This window comes from Colletotrichum fioriniae (genome assembly GCF_027942845.1).
Source record: "Colletotrichum fioriniae strain IMI 355084 chromosome Unknown scaffold_12, whole genome shotgun sequence".
NCBI lineage: Eukaryota > Fungi > Ascomycota > Sordariomycetes > Glomerellales > Glomerellaceae > Colletotrichum > Colletotrichum fioriniae.
This window is the reverse complement of record NW_027076848.1, coordinates 803,026-825,224: the sequence shown is the minus strand read 5'-3', so window position 1 is coordinate 825,224 and position 22,199 is coordinate 803,026. Positions and strand designations below refer to the sequence as shown.

The window sequence follows — 22,199 nt, the reverse complement described above, 5'->3', positions numbered from 1 at the left end:
TAGATTGGCACAAATCATAAAGGCGGTCTGCCCCATCGACTGTTTCTAGATTAAAGAGATCGACTCCTCACCACCTTTGTCAATCCCGAGACTTTGGTAGCGAATCTCCATTGCCATTGAACCCCGACTATTGCAGAATCAAACTACCGGTCTGCTTGGGATTCCATCTTGGCTACAAGTCCACATCCAGAAGCCAATTCAGCCATGGCGACCATCTCCACCCCCGACGACGTCTCCGGCGCCGGCGCCGAGAAGGGTCTCGGCAGCGACATTGATCGCTCTGAATCCAACAATGGCACAATGGCAATCGAGTCCCTCGATCCCGCGGCCGAGAAGAAGCTCCTCTTGAAGGTAAGCAACTTACCCTCAAAATCCACGGCATACCACCACAGCAAGCTAATACAATGATGCTCCAATCCAGCTCGACGCCTACTTCGTCCCCATCATCATGGTCGTCTACCTAACCTGCTTCCTCGACCGCACAAACATCGGCAACGTCCGAGTCGCCGGCATGCCCGAGGACATCGGCGCCACGACCCAAGAGTTCTCGACCGCAATCTCCATCTTCTACGCAACCTACGTCGTCTTCGAGCCCCCATGGACAATCATGATGAAGCGCATCACCCCGCGCGTCCTCCTCACGGGCCTCTGCATCATCTGGTCCCTCTCCACCGTCTTCTCGGGCTTCATCCACAGCATCGGCGGCCTCTACGCCGTCCGCCTCGTCCTCGGCATGTGCGAGGCCGGCCTGTTCCCCGCGCTGAATCTGTACCTCACCATGGTGTATAAGCGCGATGAGCAGGCTAAGAGGGTGTCGTATCTGTTTGTGTGCTCTGCTATTGCCGGTGCGTTTGGTGGGTTGTTGGCGTATGCGCTGTTGAAGATGGATGGGGTGGCTGGGTATGCTGGCTGGCGATGGGTTTTCATTATTGAGGGTGTTGTAAACATCTTGATTGCTCCGATTTTGTGGTTCGGTCTGCCGAATGACCCCTCGAATGCCTACTTCCTTTCCGACGAGGAGAAGCGCATGATGAAGATTCGTGCTGCGCAGCGTGCTCAGTACATGGGTAGTGATGAGTTTAGCTGGGAGGAGATCAAGATTGAGCTTCGCGATCCCAAGCTTTACCTCAGGTGCGTTCAAACTCCACCAAGGAGACATCTGCCCCCTATCTTTCTCGATGGAAGACTAACACCAGCGCAACAGTGGTGCCATCCAATTCTGCCAAGACATTCTCCTCTACGGCTTCAGCACCTTCCTCCCCTCCATCATCGTTTCCATGGGCCGCACGAGCATCGAAGCCCAATACCTCAGCATCCCCGTCTTCCTCTTCGGCGCCATCGCCTTCCTGGCGACAGCCTATATCTCGGACCGCATTCTCGTCCGTGGACCTCTCATCTTCCTGGCAAACATTCCCGGCATCATCGGCTACATCCTCATCATCTGCCCGACGAGCAGCGGCGTCAAGTTCTTCGGTACCTTCCTTTGCGCTATTGCCGTCTACAACGGCCCCGGTCTCAACCTGACGTGGCTCAACGTCAATGTCGCGCCGCAGTACCGCCGTGCTACGGCGATTGGTATGCAGCAGGCTATCGGTAATTGCGCTGGTATCGTTGCCGGTCAGATTTATCGCAAGGCGCCGTATTTGCTTGGTAATGCGTTCTCTGTGGGTGCGTTGGGTGTTGCGCAGCTTCTGGTTGTTGGAAAGTGGTTCTATATCCGCCACTGCAATGAGATGAAGAGGAAGATTGAGAGTGGGGAGATGGAGGATAAGAGGAAGGTTAAGACTGGTGATTGGGAGTTGGATTTCAAGTATCACATGTAGGAGGAGATGCCGCTGTATTAGAATTATCTCGTCGGCTCTCCGAGCGCCAAGTACTTACTTGCATAAAATTTTGGATAGATATGAAAGAGAGATTTAGGAATCTGACTATAATTATTTGAGCCGACTTGCTACGAAGACCTCGCTGTGATAAAGCTGTCTCCCAGATACATTCTTAACGCCTGGATTGCTTCCATCACCTGCCAATGCATACTACCTGCATACAGTCATCATCTGACATCATCCAGCTCCAGTATACACTCTTTCGGAAGCCACTTTCTGGCGTGATTACTCGTCGAAGGATGTGTAATCAACACTTTGACAATAACGCCGTAGTTTTGTTGATTCAGCGCAGTGACAAGATTACTCAGGAACAACACAATATCCCCCAATCCTTGAACATGGCGGTTCACCTCGAGCCATAAGGCCCCGTCTAAGATCACAAAGACAACCGTATCTGTTGCCGCCAAAACCAAATGACGGAAGAGCATGCAGAGCACGTCAAGTCGCTGGGCTCTGACACCGTCTATGAAGCTCAAGTTGATAGCCGAGAGATCGACGTCCCGTGGCGTAAGAGACTCTGCGATGAGGGAATTCCAACATCTCAGAACACCGCTGACGCCAGAGTAAGGGTCATCTTGGCGATTGTGCTGCCCGCAGAGATACACCAGCGGAAGGCTGCGCTCGGATTGTCTCGCCACCAGCTGGGCGAGAGCACATGAGAGCATTGTTAGCGGAGATGATGCTTCTTGCTCTGAGCTGAGCTTCATCCTTCCTTCGATGAACAGTATCTGAGACTCGTTTGACTGGAGCCAAGAGGCAAACTTGTTGTCGCGGAGAGCCAGCATGGCGTGGCTGATCATCTCTGGCGGGCAAACTTTCTGTGCATCAATCATAGACGTGACCATGTCTCTCTGATTGATTTTTGGATCGAATCCCAATGCTAGCGCGGAGTTCATCTAGTGTTATAAACGCTTTGATAACAAGCTTTTCTGCTTTCGGGTTGTCTGTTGTTTTTTGGTCATCAGATTGCGATTCTCATTGCCTAAAGTACCTACCTCAAATAGGCAGGGTACCATAGTAAAGTACAGTGAAGGAACACACCGACCTCGAACCCAGTCGGCATATTTCAACTGGTTGTTCAGTTGCTCCTTTAGAGCTTTGAGTGATTTGTTGATGTGTTTATGTTGACTCATCAAGACAACATTCCGGAACTTGGCCACATTGCCCTCGATATTCTGCTTGATTGTGTCTTCTTCCACATTCTTTCCAAAGTTGTCGGTCTCGTGAGTACCTTGAATGCCCTCTCTTTGAAAGTCAGATTATCATGCAGAAAGTTTGGAATGTAACTCGAAGCTTTGAAAGCGGTCCTTACCCAGGGCTGACTTGTCAATCCATTGCAGCATGCTCTCTACACCGTCGAGGATTCCCAGATACAGGTCTTCGGCTGCTTTCCAGACTCTGGGGTCATCGTCATAGATTTCCACATATTCTTCCGTCTCTTCTACGATGTCTGGAAGACTGTCCAGACGGTTCAATATCTTGTTTCGAACTTCGTCTAAGCGCTTGGCTGCCTATCGTCGCACAGGAAGTTATGAGCCACAAGACCAACGATATAGGAAACTTGTATCTTACACAGAAAACAAAGGTCAGAGCTCCGCAAAGTATTCCAGTAAAGTCACCGTTTGGCAGAAATGCTACAAGCATTTCCAGGTTTGATGCATTTCGCTGGAAAGATCGCCCGGCCGCGCGAAAAGGATTGTGTCTCATTTTCGTTTTGGCATTGTCTTGCTCGACTGCCTCGGACGCCATGATTCTCACATCTTCCCATTGAAAATCTTTTTCCACGTCAAATCTCGCGAGGTCTTTGCGATTAGTCTTCTGCGCGAAAGTACTTATCAATGTTTTGAATGATTTTGTACGTTCGTGGACTCTGAGAGAAGGCTTTCGCGTCAGCATCAATCCCGACAAGCATACCAGCATTTGGAATACATTACCAACCCGAGGAAAAGGGCCACTCACCTAAGAGACGCTTGTTTTTGACGCCTCTTTTCCGAAAATTTGTCCCGAGCTGAGACTTGCCAGCTCGGGTCCTGCTCGCCGGCGTGAGTCTTCATGAAGGTGCCGACATAGTCAGCCATGATTGTGTACCGAAGGGATCCAAACTTTCCTAGAGTTTCGAGGAAAGACCAAGTGTAAACCCCTTACAACTCTTTGTCGACTGCCGTTTCAAATGATGGTAAGGCTGTGGAAAAGGGGGGTAAGCGTAAGCGCTGGCATCACTACAAAGATGGAGGATGGCGAGGTCTTGGCGTTAGCACCCGGGATTCGGCATGCTGACATGCTGCGAGGGGCTGGAAAGAGTTGTATCGCTGCCAGGCTACAGCTTTCCCGCATAAGATTGATTCTAAAGGGGAAGCAAGGCGCTTATCGTTGAACATCTCATCATCAGGCTGACCAATAGTTGGCAAAGCTGGCATCCCCCCCTGAAGTAACCCGAATACTCTGTACGTGCCTACCTCCGGCATTGAGGCTCCAGTTGATTGGCCTTTGATGCCTGTCGCCACAAACAGCAGACTTGATGAAAACTGCTTACTCCCAGGTTCTTTGCTACTTGGGGTTTTTTACCTTGCTCATTGCGACCTAGCCACACGCGAAAGGTGATCGCTACTACTGCTTTACCCCAACCTCAATAGAGTTGCTACCCAGCCGACTTGATCTTTCTTCTGGGAGCGATAGCTCATTACACCTCATGCTTCACGATTAATCAGGTCGAATGAGGCATACTCCCAAGTTCCCGACAGCTAGAGAATATGTCTTCGACGTTGGATGTGTCGATTCACCCCCCAGGGGCTGATTTTCCGCGGGCCACAACTTCTCATTCCACCGAGGTGTCGAGTCTGATCTCACAGAAAGACTCCAATACAGAGACTGAAAGCAAGGAAATGATATCCTCTATATCTCTCGTAAGCACCGCCATGTAACGGACGTAACGATGCCGAATCTTCGACCCGTTGGCTAATGCTCAACAGCAAAAGTCAAGTCATCATGACGTCTCACAAGAAACTCTCAGCCAGCAAGACCCCGAGGAATTGCCGTCTGGGATAGAGCCAGAAGTCGATCCCATTCCCGATGATGTCTCAAGATCCGATATACCCGACAACGTCAGCGAGACCTCAGATGGAAGTCTTATGCCCCGAGACTTCAGACTGTTCCGCGGCGAAGGGAATATTAAATTGAACACAGTTGCGCGAGAGCTTCAAAGCATGTCTTTGCATCATCTTGATGCGTCAAGGACATACGATCCTCATAGCGCGGCAACGTACTTCGCCAACCATCTGAAGATGATGAACTGGATCTCTGAGGTGATCAAAGACAGTAATCGACCTCCTCCGTTACCTCCGAGTGAGGTGAAATATGAAGAGAGGAAGCGGTACCTTTCCGGGAAAATCGAGTGCAAATGGAGGGAGTGGGTGGACTTACCTCAAGAGTACGCGATTGAGATTCTGATAGAGGAAGAGCCTCTAGACAGGGAATATTTTCGGAGCGGTCCCGATAGTCGGTCACATGCTAAACCCGTCATTCTACAACCCCGGGACAACGATATTAAAGTGATCCCTTCGAGGATATCGATCAACTCTTTGGCGGTAAAGAGAGTCCTTAGTGCCCTGTCGAATGGAGCCCTGGTTCCGAGCCATCCGGCCGACAGTTACACAATTTATCGCCCTTTCAAGGTTCTCCAGTGGCTTGAGCCCAAGATCCGCGAAAGATTGACGGAGATCCAGGAACTCTGTCTTAGCTCCAAAGACAGAGACGAAGAGATCAAACATCCAAAAGTGTCGACTGAAGCCGAAGTCAGTGAAGAAATCGAAACGAAGGATGCAAAGCCAGCAATGACAAGAGAAACGAGAGACAACATCATATTCACTTCGGCGTACGATTGGAAATCTTTAACCCAAGATGAATTGCAAGAAGCATCTGATGACCTAGGCACTCTTGTGTCTTGCATTGATGAGTACATTCTTCCCTTAGGGAAAGCGGTTGGGGGATCAGGCGATGTCCGGGTCCACTACCAAGAACTATGGCATGTATTCAAACCAGGGAGTATCGTCTACGTCAAAGATCCAGCAGTTCCCCAGAAGCTGTGGCGTGTGGTTCAAGGCAAAGGAGGTCAAACACCACAATACCGGCAACCTACGACTCAAGCCACTAATTTACAGCTTGGAGGTGCTCTGAACGACTCGAGGCCTCTCCCTTTTGTGATAGAATGCTATCACATAGACTTCGATGGCGTCCAGTTCATCCGCGTCTTCAAGAACTTCAAGTTCGAGATGCTCAGGGATCTGACCAGTATTCGTTCCCTTCCGATTATTCCCTTGAGAATCGCAGAGCGAGATGGCTTTGTTGACATATCAGGCTGTAAGGAAAAAGGACAAGATTTCATATCCTACACAAAATGGTCCTACAGTTATTACCGAGGTCAAAGTCTGATATACGAACCTGAGGGAACTATTCTACGCCGTCCTGAGAAGGGGGCGATCACTTCTGCTGTGATGATTTCGGAGGCTATTGAAAGCCCAGTGGTTGTGGATTTCCATCGTTGTCTACAAGAAGTTCCAAGTTGGAAGCCCGGAAGATCCTCCAGAGTCAGTTGGGGCTTGGCCGAGGTTACTGAAGAAAAGAAAGCATCGCCACCATATTCTTCCCCCCCTCCAATCATTCCCCCAGGAGTAGACGATGATCGAGTATGGGATGCTCGAATCGCGGAGGAAGTTCTCGAGTACACCGATCAATCTCAGCCCGTAGAGGTTTACGGCCGAGAGCCTCCTGAAGGAGATGAGACCCTCCTGCTTCCCAACAGAGTTTTTGCTTTTGTTCTACGTACACGTCAGTGGGGTAAGCAAATGAACATTCTTTCAGGAAGAAGTAAATTGATTTCGCTGACATATGAAATCCAGCTTGTATCCCTCTTGGATCTGGCTCACTTGATACTCAGGGACATAGTCTCACTAGCATGGGAGAAGACAAGAAGGCATGGGATTACCTTCAGATAGACGACGGTCACAGAACCATAATCAAGTCTTTGATGGCAACTCATTTTCGCAAGAAGAAGTCTGAGCGGCGTCAATTTGATATCATCCAAGACAAAGGTAATTATCATGACTGATGGGCGATTTTCTGAGAGACCTTAAAGACTGACAATACTCAGGAAAGGGTCTCATCGTGCTATTGCACGGAGTTCCTGGGGTGGGCAAAACTTCAACTGCTGGTCAGTATCTATTCTCAACTCTATGTTGGCAATTAAAATGTAAACTAACATTACTGATCGTAGAAACCGTCGCAGCCTACTACAACAAGCCATTGTTGCCAATCACTTGCGGTGCGTACCATACTGCGTAGTATGGATTCATCAGAACGGGGCTCTGACGTATAAAACAGGTGACTTGGGGATGACTCCAACCGAGGTGGAATCCAATCTTCAGAATGCATTCCAGATGGCCCAAGCCTGGGATTGCGTTTTACTCTTAGACGAAGCTGACGTCTTCCTGGCCGAAAGAAGCCAAGACAACATTGAGCGAAACGCATTAGTATCTGGTACGTTTGAAGCGGCCTCTGGCTCCCATTCCTGTGCTGACAATCGAATGCAGTCTTCCTTCGCGTGATGGAATACTACGAAGGAATTCTCTTTCTCACAACCAACAAGGTTGGCTCCTTTGACGAAGCTTTCAAGTCCCGCATGTCTATGGCCTTGTACTATCCACCCCTCACCCAAGAGCAAACGAAGAAGATATGGGAAGTGCAAATGGATCGTACGGAGCAACTCTCCCTCGCAGCTGCGCCTATGGACCCGTCTCAGCACGTAACATTCAAGCGCGATGAGATCGTAGCTCTTTCTACGACTCTTTGGAACTTGCAAACTCTGAGAGATGACCACAAGCCAGTTTGGAACGGACGACAAATCAGAAACGCCTTCCAAACGGCCGTTGCGCTAGCCGAATTCCATCAGCAGGAGAATAATGTCCCTGGGCCTATCGTTGTGAAGGGTGAGCATTTTGAAAAGGTGGCCAAGGTATCCCATGAGTTCAACGCGTATCTCTACTCGGTGAGGCACGAGCGCCTGGAGAACGAACTTGCCCACAAAAAAGAGCATCGCTACGACGACTTCAACCGGAATCAACTTGGCTTCGGTGGACAAGGGCTTGGAGTGCCTCAGCAGGGAGGATTCCAGCAGGGTTTCGCGATGCCCGGCGGCTTCCAGAATCTGCATCAGTTAGGTATGATGGGAATGGGTATGCCCAACATTGGAATGGCAGGGTCTGGGTTCAATAATTTGCAAAACCAGGGTAATCCCATAGCCTCACAGTCCCCGCAGGCCAGCTTCGGCAACATGAATAACGTTGGCATGGGGATGGGCAACATCAACATGGGCATGGGTAACGCTGGCCTCGGAAACGCTGGTCTCGGCAACGTTGGTCTGGGGAGTGCTGGGAGCGGCGGCTCGAACGCAGCCATGGGTGCACAACAAAGCAATACCAACAACGTAGGTATTCCAGGCCAAACTTTGGGGGGACAAATGACTCCTCAACAACAGCAGCAGCTCCAAGAACTTCTTCGGCTCCAGCAACAACAGCAACAGTAGTGGCAGCAGTACAACAGCAGTAGCGTTCCCAGTAGCCATAATCTCTTATGTCATTAATTTCCTATTCTCATGGCTACTTGTACTCGTGATAAATACATGGATGTGACAGATGCCTTGGTAACTTAGAGCCATTCCAAGATGATGCTGTCATACAAGAAACCTCTCCACTGAGTGTAACGAGTAACAGTGAAGCCCACAGTATTCTGCCCAGCCTTGAGAACGTCGTTATCAATCTTGTACTGGAAGAACCGCCACTCGCCGCTGACCTTGCCGGACCGGTACAGAGCAGGATCGCTGGTCAACGTGTCCTTGCTCAGGGAGCCGTAAACCTGCCCGTTGACGTCGATATCCAAAGCCGCACTCTGCGAGTACCCAGCCAGCGACACGCTCAGCAACGCAGTCTTGTTGGCAGCGAGGTCCGCCGAGGAGATATCAAACTCGATCGTCCACTTTCCGATGGCGGACTGCGCAAAGTACCAGTCCTCGTTCCGGGACTTGCCGACGGTGAAGGTCAGGTTCGCGGGGCTCTGCGCCGCCACGCCGTGCTGATAGGGCACGCCGCCGTTCTTGAATCCGTTGGCCTTCTTGTCGAACTCGCCGATCTGGAAGATTTGCTTGCTCTTGGGGACGGTCCACGAGAGCTCGCCGAGGTTCAGGGTCTTGTCCTTGGTAATCGTCAGGGGCGCAGTGAAGTTCGTGTACACGTCGGCCAGCTTGCCACCGTTGGAGGTGGCGTAGACAGCGTACCCGCCAGTGCGAACATTGTCGAAGGAGAATCGACCCTTGTCGTTGGTGTACGTCGTGTAGTAGTAGTTCTTGCCCTGAATCGAGGGGCGGATGGTCGTGTCGGTGTCACCGAGGAAGACAGCAGCGCCAGAGGCAGGACGGCCGTCGGAGAGGACCAGAGTTCCCTGGACTCCGCCACGAGAGTGGTAGGCTGTGTCCTTGAACCATGTGTAAGGGACGTGTTTGACTTCCTCCTTATGCTTTTGCGCGGCGTCCGCAACGTCTCCATTGTTCTTTGCGTGCAATTGTTAGCGATATTGCGATATGGACTTTTGCAGAATCAGGATCTTCTTACGAGATACCACAGCCAAGGTCCCCAGACCTTGCCTGCTGGCTGAGGCACCGTCTTGCCAACGCGGAAGTGAGAAGTGTCCTGAACGACATTGAGTTGGACTGCATCTCCAGTCTTTGACTCTCGGTGGACCTATTCATCAGGTCAGAAATTTGCCCACGAGATTGCAGGAGTCACCTAATAACTCACCGTCAAAGTTTGGCTCAGGTGGTCGCTGTTGTAGTACTCCGTCGTAGGATGGATGTACCACGACCCGGCTTTGGGGCCGTAGACGCCGTAGAAGTCACGATCCCTGACAGCATTGGACCAGTCGTACTTTGTGATGAAGGACCCATCGGCCAGTTGCCAAGTCTCATCCTGGACGTTGGTCGCGGTGGCGTACTGCGAAAAGTCGGGCAGGGGCTCGTCCTTGAGATGCGTGCGACCGTTGGTGAAGACATCGGGGGCTAACCTCCACAAAGTCCGGAGAATGCTAATGTCGGGGAGGGCCCGGTTGACAAAGTACTGGTACGCGCCGGTCAAGTCGTCGGAGATTACCCAATGGAAGTCGCCGGCAGCGGCGGAGAAGCTGACATCGATGTAGTCCGTACCGCGGGATGTGATTGTGGCGTTTGTGAACTGGAGATTGTTCTCCCCATCTTTTTTTGCAATATGTCAGTCAGCACAGCTTCATCAAGTAAAGTTGCGATGAGATGGTCGTCTTACCGTAGCCGACGTAGTGGCCGGCAGCCGAACCCACAAGATCGGCGCCCGGGACACCCTCCCAGAAAAGCTTGGTTGCGTAGAGCGAACCCTGTGTCAGGTTCCAGTGATCATTTCCAATGACCCAGGTCGAGTCATTAATCTGCTCGAGAAAGGGACCCTTCCCGGCACTGGCCAACCTGCCGGCCAAAGCCAACGCGGACAGTCGGGAGAAGTGCATGGTCTTGAAGCCTTACAGGTTGTCTTTGGGACAGTTTCACAAGCTGAAGACAAGATGCGACGAGCAACTTGACTGGAGGTCTTCGGTTTGAGATTCCGAATGGCTACATGGCTTCAGATCTTATACTCTACAGGTCAAACTCTGATATCAGACGGTCAGTTGAAGCTTTCTCTCTTCGGCAGGAGCCGACAGCGTCATGCGGGAGTTGTATTGTCAATGGGGTCCTCAGTGGAGAGAATTGCCGATTGACGCATCGAAACCTGACAATTCGTGATAAGGCGCTGGCACTGTAAACTGACACAGCAAATCATAGCAAGAACACAGTGTTTCCGGTCCCTTGGGAAACTTGACGTTGTCGAAACAAGAGCGAATCTCCGCGATGCCCATGTCAACATGTCAGTCTAAACCAATGACACCATCCGAACTCTATCAGTGGTTGGTGGCGCTTATGAAAACCGTTGCGATGAACGCCATTGATGCACATCTTGCACCATCGGTTCCCACTCTTTCGGCATTTCTTCCGAGGAAACATTCTACGCCAGCCATCGAATTGAAAGACGATCGATTCCTCCACCAATTGGAAACATGTTCGAGAAGCAGACGCGATACTAGATTTCTGAACTTTTTGAACCATCATCTATGTGTATTTTGGCAAGAGGTTCGTTCGACTTGAACTTTGCTGATCTCAATACGCCGTGACGCACGCACTATTCTTGCTGATGCTGGCTACTACGCAGTAAACCCTAACTCCGAGGGCCGACTCTTGAATTATGGATCTGAAGTCACGTTTACACTTTGGCCCCTCGGCTTTTGATTGAAGTGGTTTATCCTAAAGTTGAAAAAGGATGAAACTCTGTTCGATAGCTTAGTAATTAATAGAGGGGAAGTGCTAACTTTCAAGCATCCTTTCTCCTCCTCTTTCACTGTGCGGGCATTCTGTGAATAGTCCGTCTTTGGAGTGCACTAACAGCAGTGCATATTTGCTGTCTCTGTCCCTTCATTGCCTTCAAGGATAACACGAATGCAAGATTTCTGTACCATGTCCTGGCATATGTTCCAGTTTATGAATAAGTGCAGTAATTCAGTCAAGCGCTACAGATGGCAAACACTTGCAGTCTCCATGGCTGTTGCCTTAGCCAAGGCCGTAATTTCTTCATTGGCGGTACACTACGTATGAATGATAAATCACGCCTATGCTTGAGAAATTCAATCCGGCAATTGAGAGTTACGACCTTGGCCTCGGACAATCGGTAAATTGAAGCATCAATAAGGTAACTTCATGAACAGCTTAATGTGCAAGTCGAATTCTCGAAATTTCGATGCACACAAGTACCTGTACCCTTTCCTGGAGTCATAAGTTCTTATCACTATTGCATGTACTTGACTTCTTGCCTGAGCAAGAGCAACAAAGTAATTTCTCTTCCGACAAAGTAGATTGATCTGGATTCGACATTTGTCTCTTGCTCATTGGCAGACTGAGTCCGTGGGTGTCTTTACTCACCACGCGCGCCTGCTGAATCAGTTTACTGCAAGTACGTATACAAATAATCAGAACTTGGCCATTGAAACGAAAATGTCTATTTTGAGAATTCTTTGAGTCTGCTGTGGCAGTTTCTCAAATTAGTGTTCAACCTCTCGGTGACTCAAGTCAACTCAACACGAGTTGACGCTGGCTGTATCTCATCTATTGAGATAACTCGTGGGCCTCGCTGATGGCTGAGCTGATTGTTCAGTTGTCAACTTCAAGGGTCGGAGGTCCTTTTATCCCATCCATATTGCATATCAATATGGGGAAATCAATGTTCCTTCAGCAATCGCGTGGTTCTGTCGTCACAGTCCACCAAACACTTTAAATCTGCCGTCAATCACTACCGGAAAATGATGATCAGCGATCTGGAGCTATGCTCGCAAACCCGTCAAATGTCGATTTTCTGCCCGTTGAGCCTGCAGATGAGTGCTGGAGCCCTCCCCCAGCTTGGTGCAGAACTACTCCCACGATCACCACACCCACCTAAAATCGTACACCAGCAGAACAGATAGGCCAACTTACGAACAAAGTCTTGGCGGCAGTCAAATTGACTTTGCGCGTGCAGTGCAAGTTGAACTCAAAAAACACCACTGACTCTGGAGTTGCCGGTGCGCAACAGAGTTCGACAACTGCCCCAGACGTGCGCTCTAGAGAGTGGAGATGGGTTATCAGCAGAAAGTTTCGGACTGTGGGAACGCGGCACCCCGGCTAATCTTGTAATAGCACTGTCTGTTATCGCCTTCAGCGAAGAGGGCTACCTGGCGATTGCGTAGCATTGTAAGAGAACCTTAAAACACAAAATCGAAAGCGTCCGATCCAAGCACATGCAGATCGCAGTAGCTTCCAAAGGGGTTGATCTCACGATATACGTGCTGTATAGTCAATTTACAAAGAAATCGTCTACGAATATAGTCAACTCAATATTTAGTCTGGTAATGACAATTATCGGGTTGCAGCCGTCCGGTTCCTGGAGTTTTTCCTTGGCGTTCTTGGCAAATGTCTTTAAAGGCTTTGATGAAACAATATCTACGGAGCACTCCTGCCTCATTTGCGAGGAACTGGCAGGGTGCATGACTTTTTATGAAATCCATGCAACGATCAAAAAGCTCCTTCGTCCGTACTTTCCGACCAAGGTAGACGGCGGTAGTAATCAGGATAAACTCCGGTCTTCGTGCATCGACTGACGTATTTCAATCTCATTCACTTCTTTGCCATATTAACTAATTTGTGTCCTCGACAGCTCACCCATCGTTGTCTTTGAACCATCATCAATGGAAGGTGGAGGCAAGACTGGACGAACAGGGGAATTACGTGGACCAAAAAAAAGCTCTCGGCCGGGAACCCCCAGAAACAATCCGCCTCATCGCTCCTCTCCCATCGGAGCGGCTGAGCATGACCTCAACTAGAGACCAAAAGTTCATTCTGCTGCCTCGGCACCTCACCGATACGTTACGCGTCCCCAGTTGAATATATTGGTTTGTGTCGCGGCTTCTCGAACACTCGATATTAAAGCCAAAGTCTGGCTCAGCAGCTTAAACTCAAAACAGCGTTGCAGTGCATGTCACAATGAACCGAGAAAGACTCGCCTAACGTCAAATGATGCAACAACCCGCTCCAACGGGGTCTGGCCGCCATCAATACCATACACTGCCCTCGGCTCCCCTATTGCTACTTCTCAGGGGAGAGAGAGAATGCGGCTCCTGGTTGCATTGTGTCGGGCCCGCCAAAAAGTCAACAGTGAACCACAAAACCTTTTCCTCCCAGGGCGTATGTGTGAGTGTGTTTGTGCCCATGGTCCAGTCCCTACACTCGGCTCCGATTCCCTCTCTCTCTCATGTCACGTCACGTTGTGTTTGCTGGCATTTCTCCACCTGGTCGTTCCCTGTTCAGTGTCGGTGAGTTCCGAATACAGCGTAGTTTCAGACGAAATAAAATCCCCCACGATCCTTAGTCCCGGGTCCTGTGGTGAGGAGTGGAGGGGGCGATTTCAATGCGTGATGGCAACTGCCGTGCGGGTTCCATGTTGTCTCTCCTGCAGCTCCATCTCGTTGTAGCTTTATTGCCCGGGAGGCTGTCATGGCTAAACATAGAGGATACGAAAGCCTCGCGAATTGGGACTCGTACGTTGTCTGACAGACACCCCCTGAACTGATTTTGTGAATTTCTGATTCGGGTGGTGGGGGGAGTAGTCTCCGCTGCGGGAAGTCAGGGGTATTTTCGCCCAGTGCCAACACGGGCTCCAACATATGGAAACTTGGGAAGTGAGCTACGGAGCCGCAAAGGACCCCAAACCTGGATGCTGATGGGATTTTTTGTGGTTTATGGTGGTTTCCGAGAGCCTGTGAGAGGCTCGTTTCCTTCGGGACGGACCCGCGTGGCAGGATGGGGTGGACCTGGCAGAATTAATGTCACACAGGACGTACTCCGTCTTGCGTCGATCGGAGCTTTACATTGATTAGGTCTGTGCCACGAACCGCCCCGACCATGCCCTCGACGTCCGGGATGGCGCTTCGGATGACCAGCCATCATTGCCTGTTTCAGTAACCGTTGGTTCTGCCATTGGATTTCTGTGTGGAGTGAGAAGCCCCCGTCATATATTCAATTCCATGGTTGTTTACGCGCCCGCATCACATACGGAGCCCGTACTACGCGGCCAGCGGCCAGCAATCCATGTCATGGCCTAATCCATCGTGTACTCGATGGCAAGTTGATGGACTCTATGGGAATAGGGTGATCCAATGGCTCGGGTGAGCTCGTTGAGAGACCCAGTTTCTATCGCAGCCTTCAATTGTATATCAACTCGAGGTTGCCTTGGTCTGTCGATCCGTTCTCTCTTGTTGTTTCATTCCCACAGTCACTCATTCTTTCATTCGTTCTACTCTTTTCTACACCTTTTTTTCCAAGATGTTCGCCAAGTCCTTCCTTTTGGCCGCTGCGGCCCTTGCCCAGCAGGCCGCTGCTGTCTCCGTCACCGGTACCCCCGAGGGTTTCGCCTCTGGCACCACCGGTGGAGGCTCTGCGACTGCCGTCACCCCCACCACCAACGACGAGCTGGTCTCGTACCTCGGCGACTCGTCTGCCCGTGTCATCGTCTTGACCAAGACCTTCGACTTCACCGACGAGGACGGCACCGCTACCGAGACCGGCTGCGCTCCCTGGGGAACCGCCTCCGCCTGCCAGGTCGCCATCAACAAGGACTCGTGGTGCGACAACTACCAGTCCAGCGCCCCCTCCGTCTCTGTTACCTACAACAAGGCCGGTCTCAACCCCATCAAGGTTGCCTCCAACAAGTCCATCATCGGATCCGGCTCCAAGGGTGTCATTGTCGGCAAGGGTTTGAGAATCGCCGGTGCCGAGAACGTCATCATCCAGAACATCAAGATTGAGAACATCAACCCCAAGTACGTCTGGGGTGGTGATGCCATCACTCTCGACACCACCGACAACGTCTGGATCGACCACGTCACCGTAAGTGCTCACTCTTCTGAAATCTGAAATTGCAATCAACTAACAACCTCGACTCTAGACCTCCAAGATCGGCCGCCAGCACCTTGTTCTCGGCACCTCTGCCTCCGGCAAGGTGACCGTCTCCAACTCCGAGTTCGATGGCCAGAGCGACTACTCCGCCACCTGCGACGGATACCACTACTGGGTCAACTACTTCGCCGGCTCCAGCGACACCATCACCTACATGAACAACTACATCCACCACTTCTCTGGTAAGTCAACGAGAAAGGAAAATCACATCAGCATAAGCACCAGAAAACTAACTCACCAATCTAGGCCGTGCCCCCAAGGTCAACGGAAACTCCTTCGTCCACGCCGTGAACAACTACTGGTCCGACTCCACCGGCCACGGCTTCGAGGTCACCTCCGGCGGCTACGTCCTCGCTGAGGGCAACGTCTTCAGCAACGTCGCAACCGTCATCGAGGCAGGCGGCGACGGCGCCACCCTCGCCATCACCTCCTCCAACGCTGCCGACTGCTCCTCCAAGATGGGCCGCTCTTGCCAGGCCAACAGCTTCTCCAGCTCCGGCACCTTCACCGGCACCGACACCAGCGTCCTCAACAAGTTTGGCAGCGCCGATATCCCCGATGCTGTTGCCGCCTCTTCCGTCTCCAGCAGCGCTGCTGGTTACGGCAAGATCTAAGTCAGTATCCGCTTTTAGGATTTGACTTTGTTACGCTCTTCTAAAATAAACCATTTCGCCCCGGGTCATGGTTACCCCCAGTGGCAGTGGGATTAGCGGCAGCTTTCTATTCTGTAGATACCTTATCTTCTTTACAGCCTGTATAAATGACAGCTTTTCTTGGGAAAAAAATATCTCGTCTTGTTCCCCTGTGATGTGATGTAGTTGAACCAAACCTGACTCCTTACGTGCACCATTTTTGGCTTTCCCACGAGTCAGTAGCTATTTTTTGTTTCCGATGTGAAAATAAACAATCCCTAGCAAAAACTCTCACAGTTGCTACCCGCTGTGCGCGAGCAGCAATGTTCAGTGGTTCGTGCGCTTCTCTGCCCGCGCCGTGCGACATCATTTCTGCCCGGAATTCACGTCCGTTCATCCGGGGGCGATTGCCGCGTGGTCAACCCACCGAGTTTGATTAGACCGGGCAGATGCAACTGCTCGACAGGGAGAAGAATTTTTTCTTTTTCCCATTCTTTTCCATTTCGGCTTTTGGAAATCGTCATGCGATTCTTGGCATTGGCACAACCATAATCGACGAGTTGTGAAAGTTTCGGCATGAATCAGGAACATAATTCAACTTCGGAAAGATCTTCAGTGGCGATTCGATATTTCAGTGAGACCATGAGTATTTCATCCAAAAGTTGCTTACCTATATACTCGAGCCTTTTGCGCCATGTTGAAGAGCAATGGCGGCGAGTTGCGACAATGGATTTCGTGTTTAGCCAACTTGAGTGCTGAGACAACTGTCACTATGGGTCCTGCTGGGAACGGGTACTGTTAGCGCTGCGGGGCTGCGTCAAGTACAAGCGACAAGAACAGGGAGCAGTCTCGGAGTGAGTGCGACACAAAACGGATGATGGCCACACCAATATACCTGCGGGCTTACTCGTTCGATCAACAGCTGAAAATTCCTCGATGATCTTCTTGATACATCCCGTTACGTGACGTAATTGCAAGCCGTATTAGACTTGTGTTAAGCTTAGATGCGCGATGAGAGCTGTTACATCCCACGATCAGAGTTGCGCAATGACATGGGTTGATCAGTTCCGTCTTAACTTCGCCTACCTTACGAAGCAACAACTTCCGTTGGCTACCAACACAAAGTAGTCAAACTCGGAAGCAATCATTGTTCACTCACGAATTTATGCAAAATCGCACATCTTTTACCAACAAATGCGGCCATTAAAAGGGCCTAGTAATATTGCCATACAGTTTGGAATCGAGGTGCCCTAGTTGTTACATGTACTAGCTTTTAACCAGCAACTGGCACCATCTCAATATTGTCCAGCCAGAACGTCGCATTCAATCCAAGAGAGAAAGGACATCTGAACTGCGCCTGTATCAGCAAGTCATAAACAGGTGTAAAAGACCCCGACTCAATCGTCTGCCACTGTTGCTCGCAGCCATCCATGACAAAATACCCAGCCACTTGAGTACGTCCCCCATCATAACTAGTCATCGACAGATAGCAGCCCTGACTACTGACAGATCGGACACGCGTCCGCATCACATACTTCTGATATTGCAAACCATCTCCGCCGTACCCAGCAAAGTAGAATAAAGGTCCGCCAGAATTTGCCGTCAATGCCGGTTGATTGTTGAGCCATACACTCCGCGAGGTTGCCGCACCGTTATAACCCGGTGATGCAAACCCGTATACGGGCTTGGCTCCGGAGACGATGTTCCCTTCTGTAGGCTTCTTTAGCCAGCTGGGAAACGTCAGTGCGGCCGAACGAACGTCTGCAAATGTGAGAACGTCTCCGTTCACTGTCGGGGCAACGTTGGTGGTGGGCGTGATGATCTTGATTTCGAGGCTGTCCAAAATCACCCACGCCACTGCACTTCTCGGACTTGCCGCACTAATCGTGACCGTCATAGCATCGAGAGCTGGTGTGAATACAGCGATGATTGTCTGCCAGCTTTGAACCTGCTGAGGGTCGGCTGACTGGGTCACTACTGGCTGAACAGTGGTCGAGGGGGCGGTAAGTTGCACCACGGCAGTTGGGGGAAGACTCGTCGTCCCGCCTAGTTGGCATCGGAGGGAGACCTGATATGTTGCACCTCTCACGACGTTGAAAGTCTGAACGAACTTTGTGGTACGGACGGCGTTGGCGGAGGTGAAAGATATGTTGTAGGCCAGAGGATTTGCGTTGCCTTGGACGTATGAGTAAGTGGTCAGGGAAGAGGTGGTCACCGCCCAGGTCTGGAGATCAGACGTGCTGCCGAATGTCTTTGAGAATGTGGCGGTTAGGTCATTTCGGTAGCCTGGGTTACAGGTGCTTGCTGCAGCTGCGGTCGAGCTTGTGGTAGAGCTGGGGACGATGCCATTGCTGCTTGTTGAGCTACTACTGACGGTTGAGCTAGAAGATGAGACTGACACTGAAGAAGTGGAGGACGAGATAAAGGTCGACGATGAGGACGTGGATATGCTCGAGGTGCTCGATGTAGTGGAAATAGGGGTTGAAGAAGTTCCGGAGCTGTCAAGCATTGAGGAAGTTGTGGTTGATGAGCTCCCCATAGTTTCCGATGAAGAGGAAGCAGTGGGCGAAGTCGCAGTTGCAGAAGATTCTAGGCTTGTCGAGGTAGTAGATACTGTAGGACTGGAGGAGCTTGTGGAGGTGATCTGACTAGATGAAGTTGCTTCAGAGGACGCAACGCTCACCGTGTCAATTGAGCTGGTCGAGGTTATAGAAGACGACGAAGACGAAACGGCAGGCGGATTGATGCTGTAGAGGCTGAGACGATCACCCCCTCCGCACCATTGCGAAGAGTCTCCCACGCAGACATGCCCGCAGTCTTTCTCTGAAGCCAAGGAACCGCCAACGGTGTTGCCACAGTAGCACTCTCGAGAGTACTCCAGCCCAAAGTAGCTGTACCCCTGACAGAAAGTAGCACACTTTTCAGCAGTCATATCGTCGGCCCGGTAGTCTTTTGCAGAAAGCGAGCGACGTCCATCCACGTTATCGACCCAGCAAGAGGAATAGTAGAAGCCGCCGACTGTTGCCAGGTTCTTGACGACCGGAATCGTTGACGTTTGCGGTAGGGCATAAACTGATATGCGGTTGGCGTCGCCACAGATCTCCGTGCCGTCACCGCCACACTTCATTGCACACGCAACCTCTGCCTGTTTTGTGCTGGCTGCATCTAAAGACATCCCGCAGTAGCACTCTCCTGTGAACTCGACGCCGAAGTAGGTGTAGTGGGAGATGCTGCAAAACGAGGCGCACTTCTCGAGGGTCATCGTGGGATCGCGGACAAGATCTCCCGTGAGAACGCGCTGAGGCAGGTTGTCGGTGTAGCAACCCTGGTAAATATACCCAGAGACGGCCACTGCGGCTGCTGGTGAAACAACGGGAGAGGGCGTTGAACCTTGAGAGGGAGTCGTACCGGGGAGTGTTGATACCACCGGCGGTCCGTATACACTGAGTCTCATGCCGGCGCCGCAGAGCTCGGCATCGGATCCGGAGCAAGGGAATGAGCATTCGGACTCTGGAGCAGTAGACAGCGGCGCGACATTACCGCAGTAGCACTCTCGTGACCACTGCGTACCGAAGTAGGTGTAACCCTGGCAATGCTGAGCACAAAATGCCGCTGTCATGGTGTCAGAGGCGAACGGCTTGTTGGGAAGTACTCGATCGCCGTTGTCGATGAAACATCCCAAGTAGACATGATCAACGAGCGTGGCAGGCTTCGGACTAGAGAATCCCAGATTGGTGTAGATATCCATACGATTTCCGGCGCCGCAGAGTTCCGATGGATTCCCAGAGCAGGCGAAGCCGCACTCGCTTCGGTCAACTGCGAGAGCTTGAGTCTGGATTGTGTTGCCGCAGTAGCATTCTCTGCCATACTCGACACCAAAGTGACTGTACTTTGAGCAGAAAGAGCTGCATTTCTCAACTGTCATGGTGTCATCGGCGATTGCTGGCCCTCCCAGCGTTCGTTGACCAGCGACTGCATCGGTATAGCATGCCAAGGATGTGTATGTGCCATCTCGGGCTTCGATTGGAGAGTTGCTGGGAAGGGCTTTCACAAGGGGCAAAACAAAGAACAAGAGGCGGGCTGCCGTGTGCAGATTGAAATGAGTGTGAGCCATGTTTGTGAGACATGGAAGCGAAGAAAAGGCGCGAGAATGACGGTGGATTATTTTCTGAGGAAGGCGGGAGATCTTGTAAGATTTGTACCTCGTTTTGAGGCAAGCTACTCCGAGAATGATCGATAGCTAGGGCGCGAAGTTGTGAACAGTCCCAAATTAAGGTCTAGAGTAGACCCGAAGACCTGTTACCCCTGCACTAGTACTTCCACAAAAGTAAGTAGAGCCACGCGGTCAGAATCAGAACTCACTAGGTCATCAACCAGAGTTACTGGTGGCTTGCCAACATGCCACTATGGTTTAGCGTTGGCGGCATTCACTCTTTTTTGAGTCGAAGTCGCTCGGGGCTCGTTCACGTTGAGCATGAGTTTCCACCGCCACACAATTTCCACAAGCCAAAGCTCAGGATGCACTTTCCCTATTCAGAACTCGTTTGACTATGGATAAATCCAAATTTCGTTATTTACCTCAACGAACAGTTTGGTCCATGCCTACTGGACTACACTACAGTGCCTCCAACGGTATCCACATCCGATATGGTGTAGTGGCCAACATGATGCCCTCTCATCTCAGTGAGAAGTTAGGCATAGCCCCGAGTTCGATTCTCGGTTTCGGAATCTTTTGCTCATGCAACCAGTCATCTCACTTTTAACTTTCGGCAATAACTGTATGTCCATTTATTGAGGGTGAATAATCTACATTGAGAGACACATTGAAAGCTACAGCCAGCTATACTGGTTTAATTTAGTATTATAAACCCCGTTCCCTCTGCAGTTCCGGTATTTTTAGCTCGTCTTAATTGGTTTTCGTTCTGCACCATGAATCCTCCCAGTCACGAATAACCAGCTTCATGTCCTCTGTCCTGCGCAATGTTGTAGAGCTGGGGCTTGCCGTGCTGATCACCATCAGAACCTCACCGATCGTGAATTGATCGTTTAAAAATCGTTCTAGCCTGATTGAGGGGATATCGGAGTCCCTTCTATTCAATGTTATAATGGGACAGCAGAGCTTGTGGCATTGACGCAAAACTTACTGAATTCCATCGGCCTTAGTCGCCAACGAACTTGATTTTTTTGGCATTGTAACTTTCGGTGGTATTTTGGATAGGATCGACTAGAATTATATAATTCGATTAAAGATCTTGCTGTGTTACCGAGTCGTAATGTTGGTCAAACTCGATGCGGTTCTCTACGGACAACTTCATTCTATTTGGTCACTTCCTCAAATATTTCTTATATGCCTGAACATTGCCAATTGTGCCCAGTGCTCTTCCAAAACCAAAACCATAGCACGGAATCGCGACATGAAGTCTGGAGTGTTGACCGCAGACCTGTCCAGAAGCCTCCAGCAATCAAATTCCAGCAGAGCACAAGTGCCATGGTCGATATAAAGAGCACTGTTGTGCTTTGGGTTGGTTGTGATTGGTAGAATTTACAGCCTAACTTATTAGTCTGGTTCGTTCCCACGAATGGGGCAGCCGACATGTGATACCCATTGATGACGGCGCCTACGACGGATTAGGGTCGGCCAGTAGAAGCTGACGTTCCTTTTTTTCCCTCTGATTCTTGCCTGAATCCGTTCCCATCGCAAACAGATGTACCCAACATCATCACAGCCATTGTATTAGCAGCTACTTCACCCCTTTCTTAATCAGAGCAGCGACTTGACAACACTCAACTACGCTTTTACCACTGGTATTCCACCGGATCGCTTCAACGTAGCTGCAGAAACGATGTCGTCGTCGAACCCTGCCGATCAGGCTGATGAGGACAAGCACCAACTGGCTCCTCTGCTCGTGCTAGGGGACCTGACGAGAAGACGATCTGCTGGCCCATTGGTGAACCGGAAGGCCCAACGTGAGAAACGAGCGACAAGGACCAAGAAAGGCTGCATAACGTGCCGGTAAGACTAGATGGCTTGGTAGCTCCTAC

At 50.8% G+C, this 22,199-nt stretch overlaps 5 protein-coding genes and 1 non-coding gene across 6 annotated transcripts; 4 read left to right on the top strand and 2 right to left on the bottom strand.

Moving 5' to 3' along the window:
- Positions 1-204: 204 nt before the first annotated feature.
- N0V96_009437 (uncharacterized protein) lies at positions 205-1,823 on the top strand (the record flags this gene model as incomplete). The annotated part of the gene is made up of 3 exons (XM_053198364.2): positions 205-351; positions 422-1,131; positions 1,205-1,823. 3 exons carry the CDS (start codon positions 205-207, stop codon positions 1,821-1,823), a joined length of 1,476 nt encoding a protein of 491 aa, XP_053044257.2.
- Positions 1,824-6,834: 5,011 nt separating this feature from the next.
- N0V96_009436 (uncharacterized protein) lies at positions 6,835-8,460 on the top strand (the record flags this gene model as incomplete). Its single annotated transcript, XM_065758643.1, has 4 exons — positions 6,835-6,970; positions 7,165-7,200; positions 7,260-7,415; positions 7,469-8,460. 4 exons carry the CDS (start codon positions 6,835-6,837, stop codon positions 8,458-8,460), a joined length of 1,320 nt encoding a protein of 439 aa, XP_065612708.1.
- Positions 8,461-8,582: 122 nt separating this feature from the next.
- On the bottom strand, positions 8,583-10,460 carry N0V96_009435 (uncharacterized protein; the record flags this gene model as incomplete). Its single annotated transcript, XM_065758642.1, has 4 exons — positions 8,583-9,479; positions 9,569-9,670; positions 9,728-10,176; positions 10,244-10,460. 4 exons carry the CDS (start codon positions 10,458-10,460, stop codon positions 8,583-8,585), a joined length of 1,665 nt encoding a protein of 554 aa, XP_065612707.1.
- A 4,432-nt stretch (positions 10,461-14,892) lies between these two features.
- N0V96_009434 (uncharacterized protein) lies at positions 14,893-16,139 on the top strand (the record flags this gene model as incomplete). Its single annotated transcript, XM_053198367.2, has 3 exons — positions 14,893-15,456; positions 15,515-15,707; positions 15,772-16,139. 3 exons carry the CDS (start codon positions 14,893-14,895, stop codon positions 16,137-16,139), a joined length of 1,125 nt encoding a protein of 374 aa, XP_053044260.1.
- Positions 16,140-18,658: 2,519 nt separating this feature from the next.
- On the bottom strand, positions 18,659-20,082 carry N0V96_009433 (uncharacterized protein; the record flags this gene model as incomplete). Its single annotated transcript, XM_065758641.1, has 2 exons — positions 18,659-18,801; positions 19,062-20,082. 2 exons carry the CDS (start codon positions 20,080-20,082, stop codon positions 18,659-18,661), a joined length of 1,164 nt encoding a protein of 387 aa, XP_065612706.1.
- A 716-nt stretch (positions 20,083-20,798) lies between these two features.
- On the top strand, positions 20,799-20,885 carry N0V96_009432. The gene has a single exon. It is a non-coding gene; the product is annotated as a tRNA-Glu (tRNA).
- The last annotated feature ends 1,314 nt before the right edge of the window (positions 20,886-22,199 follow it).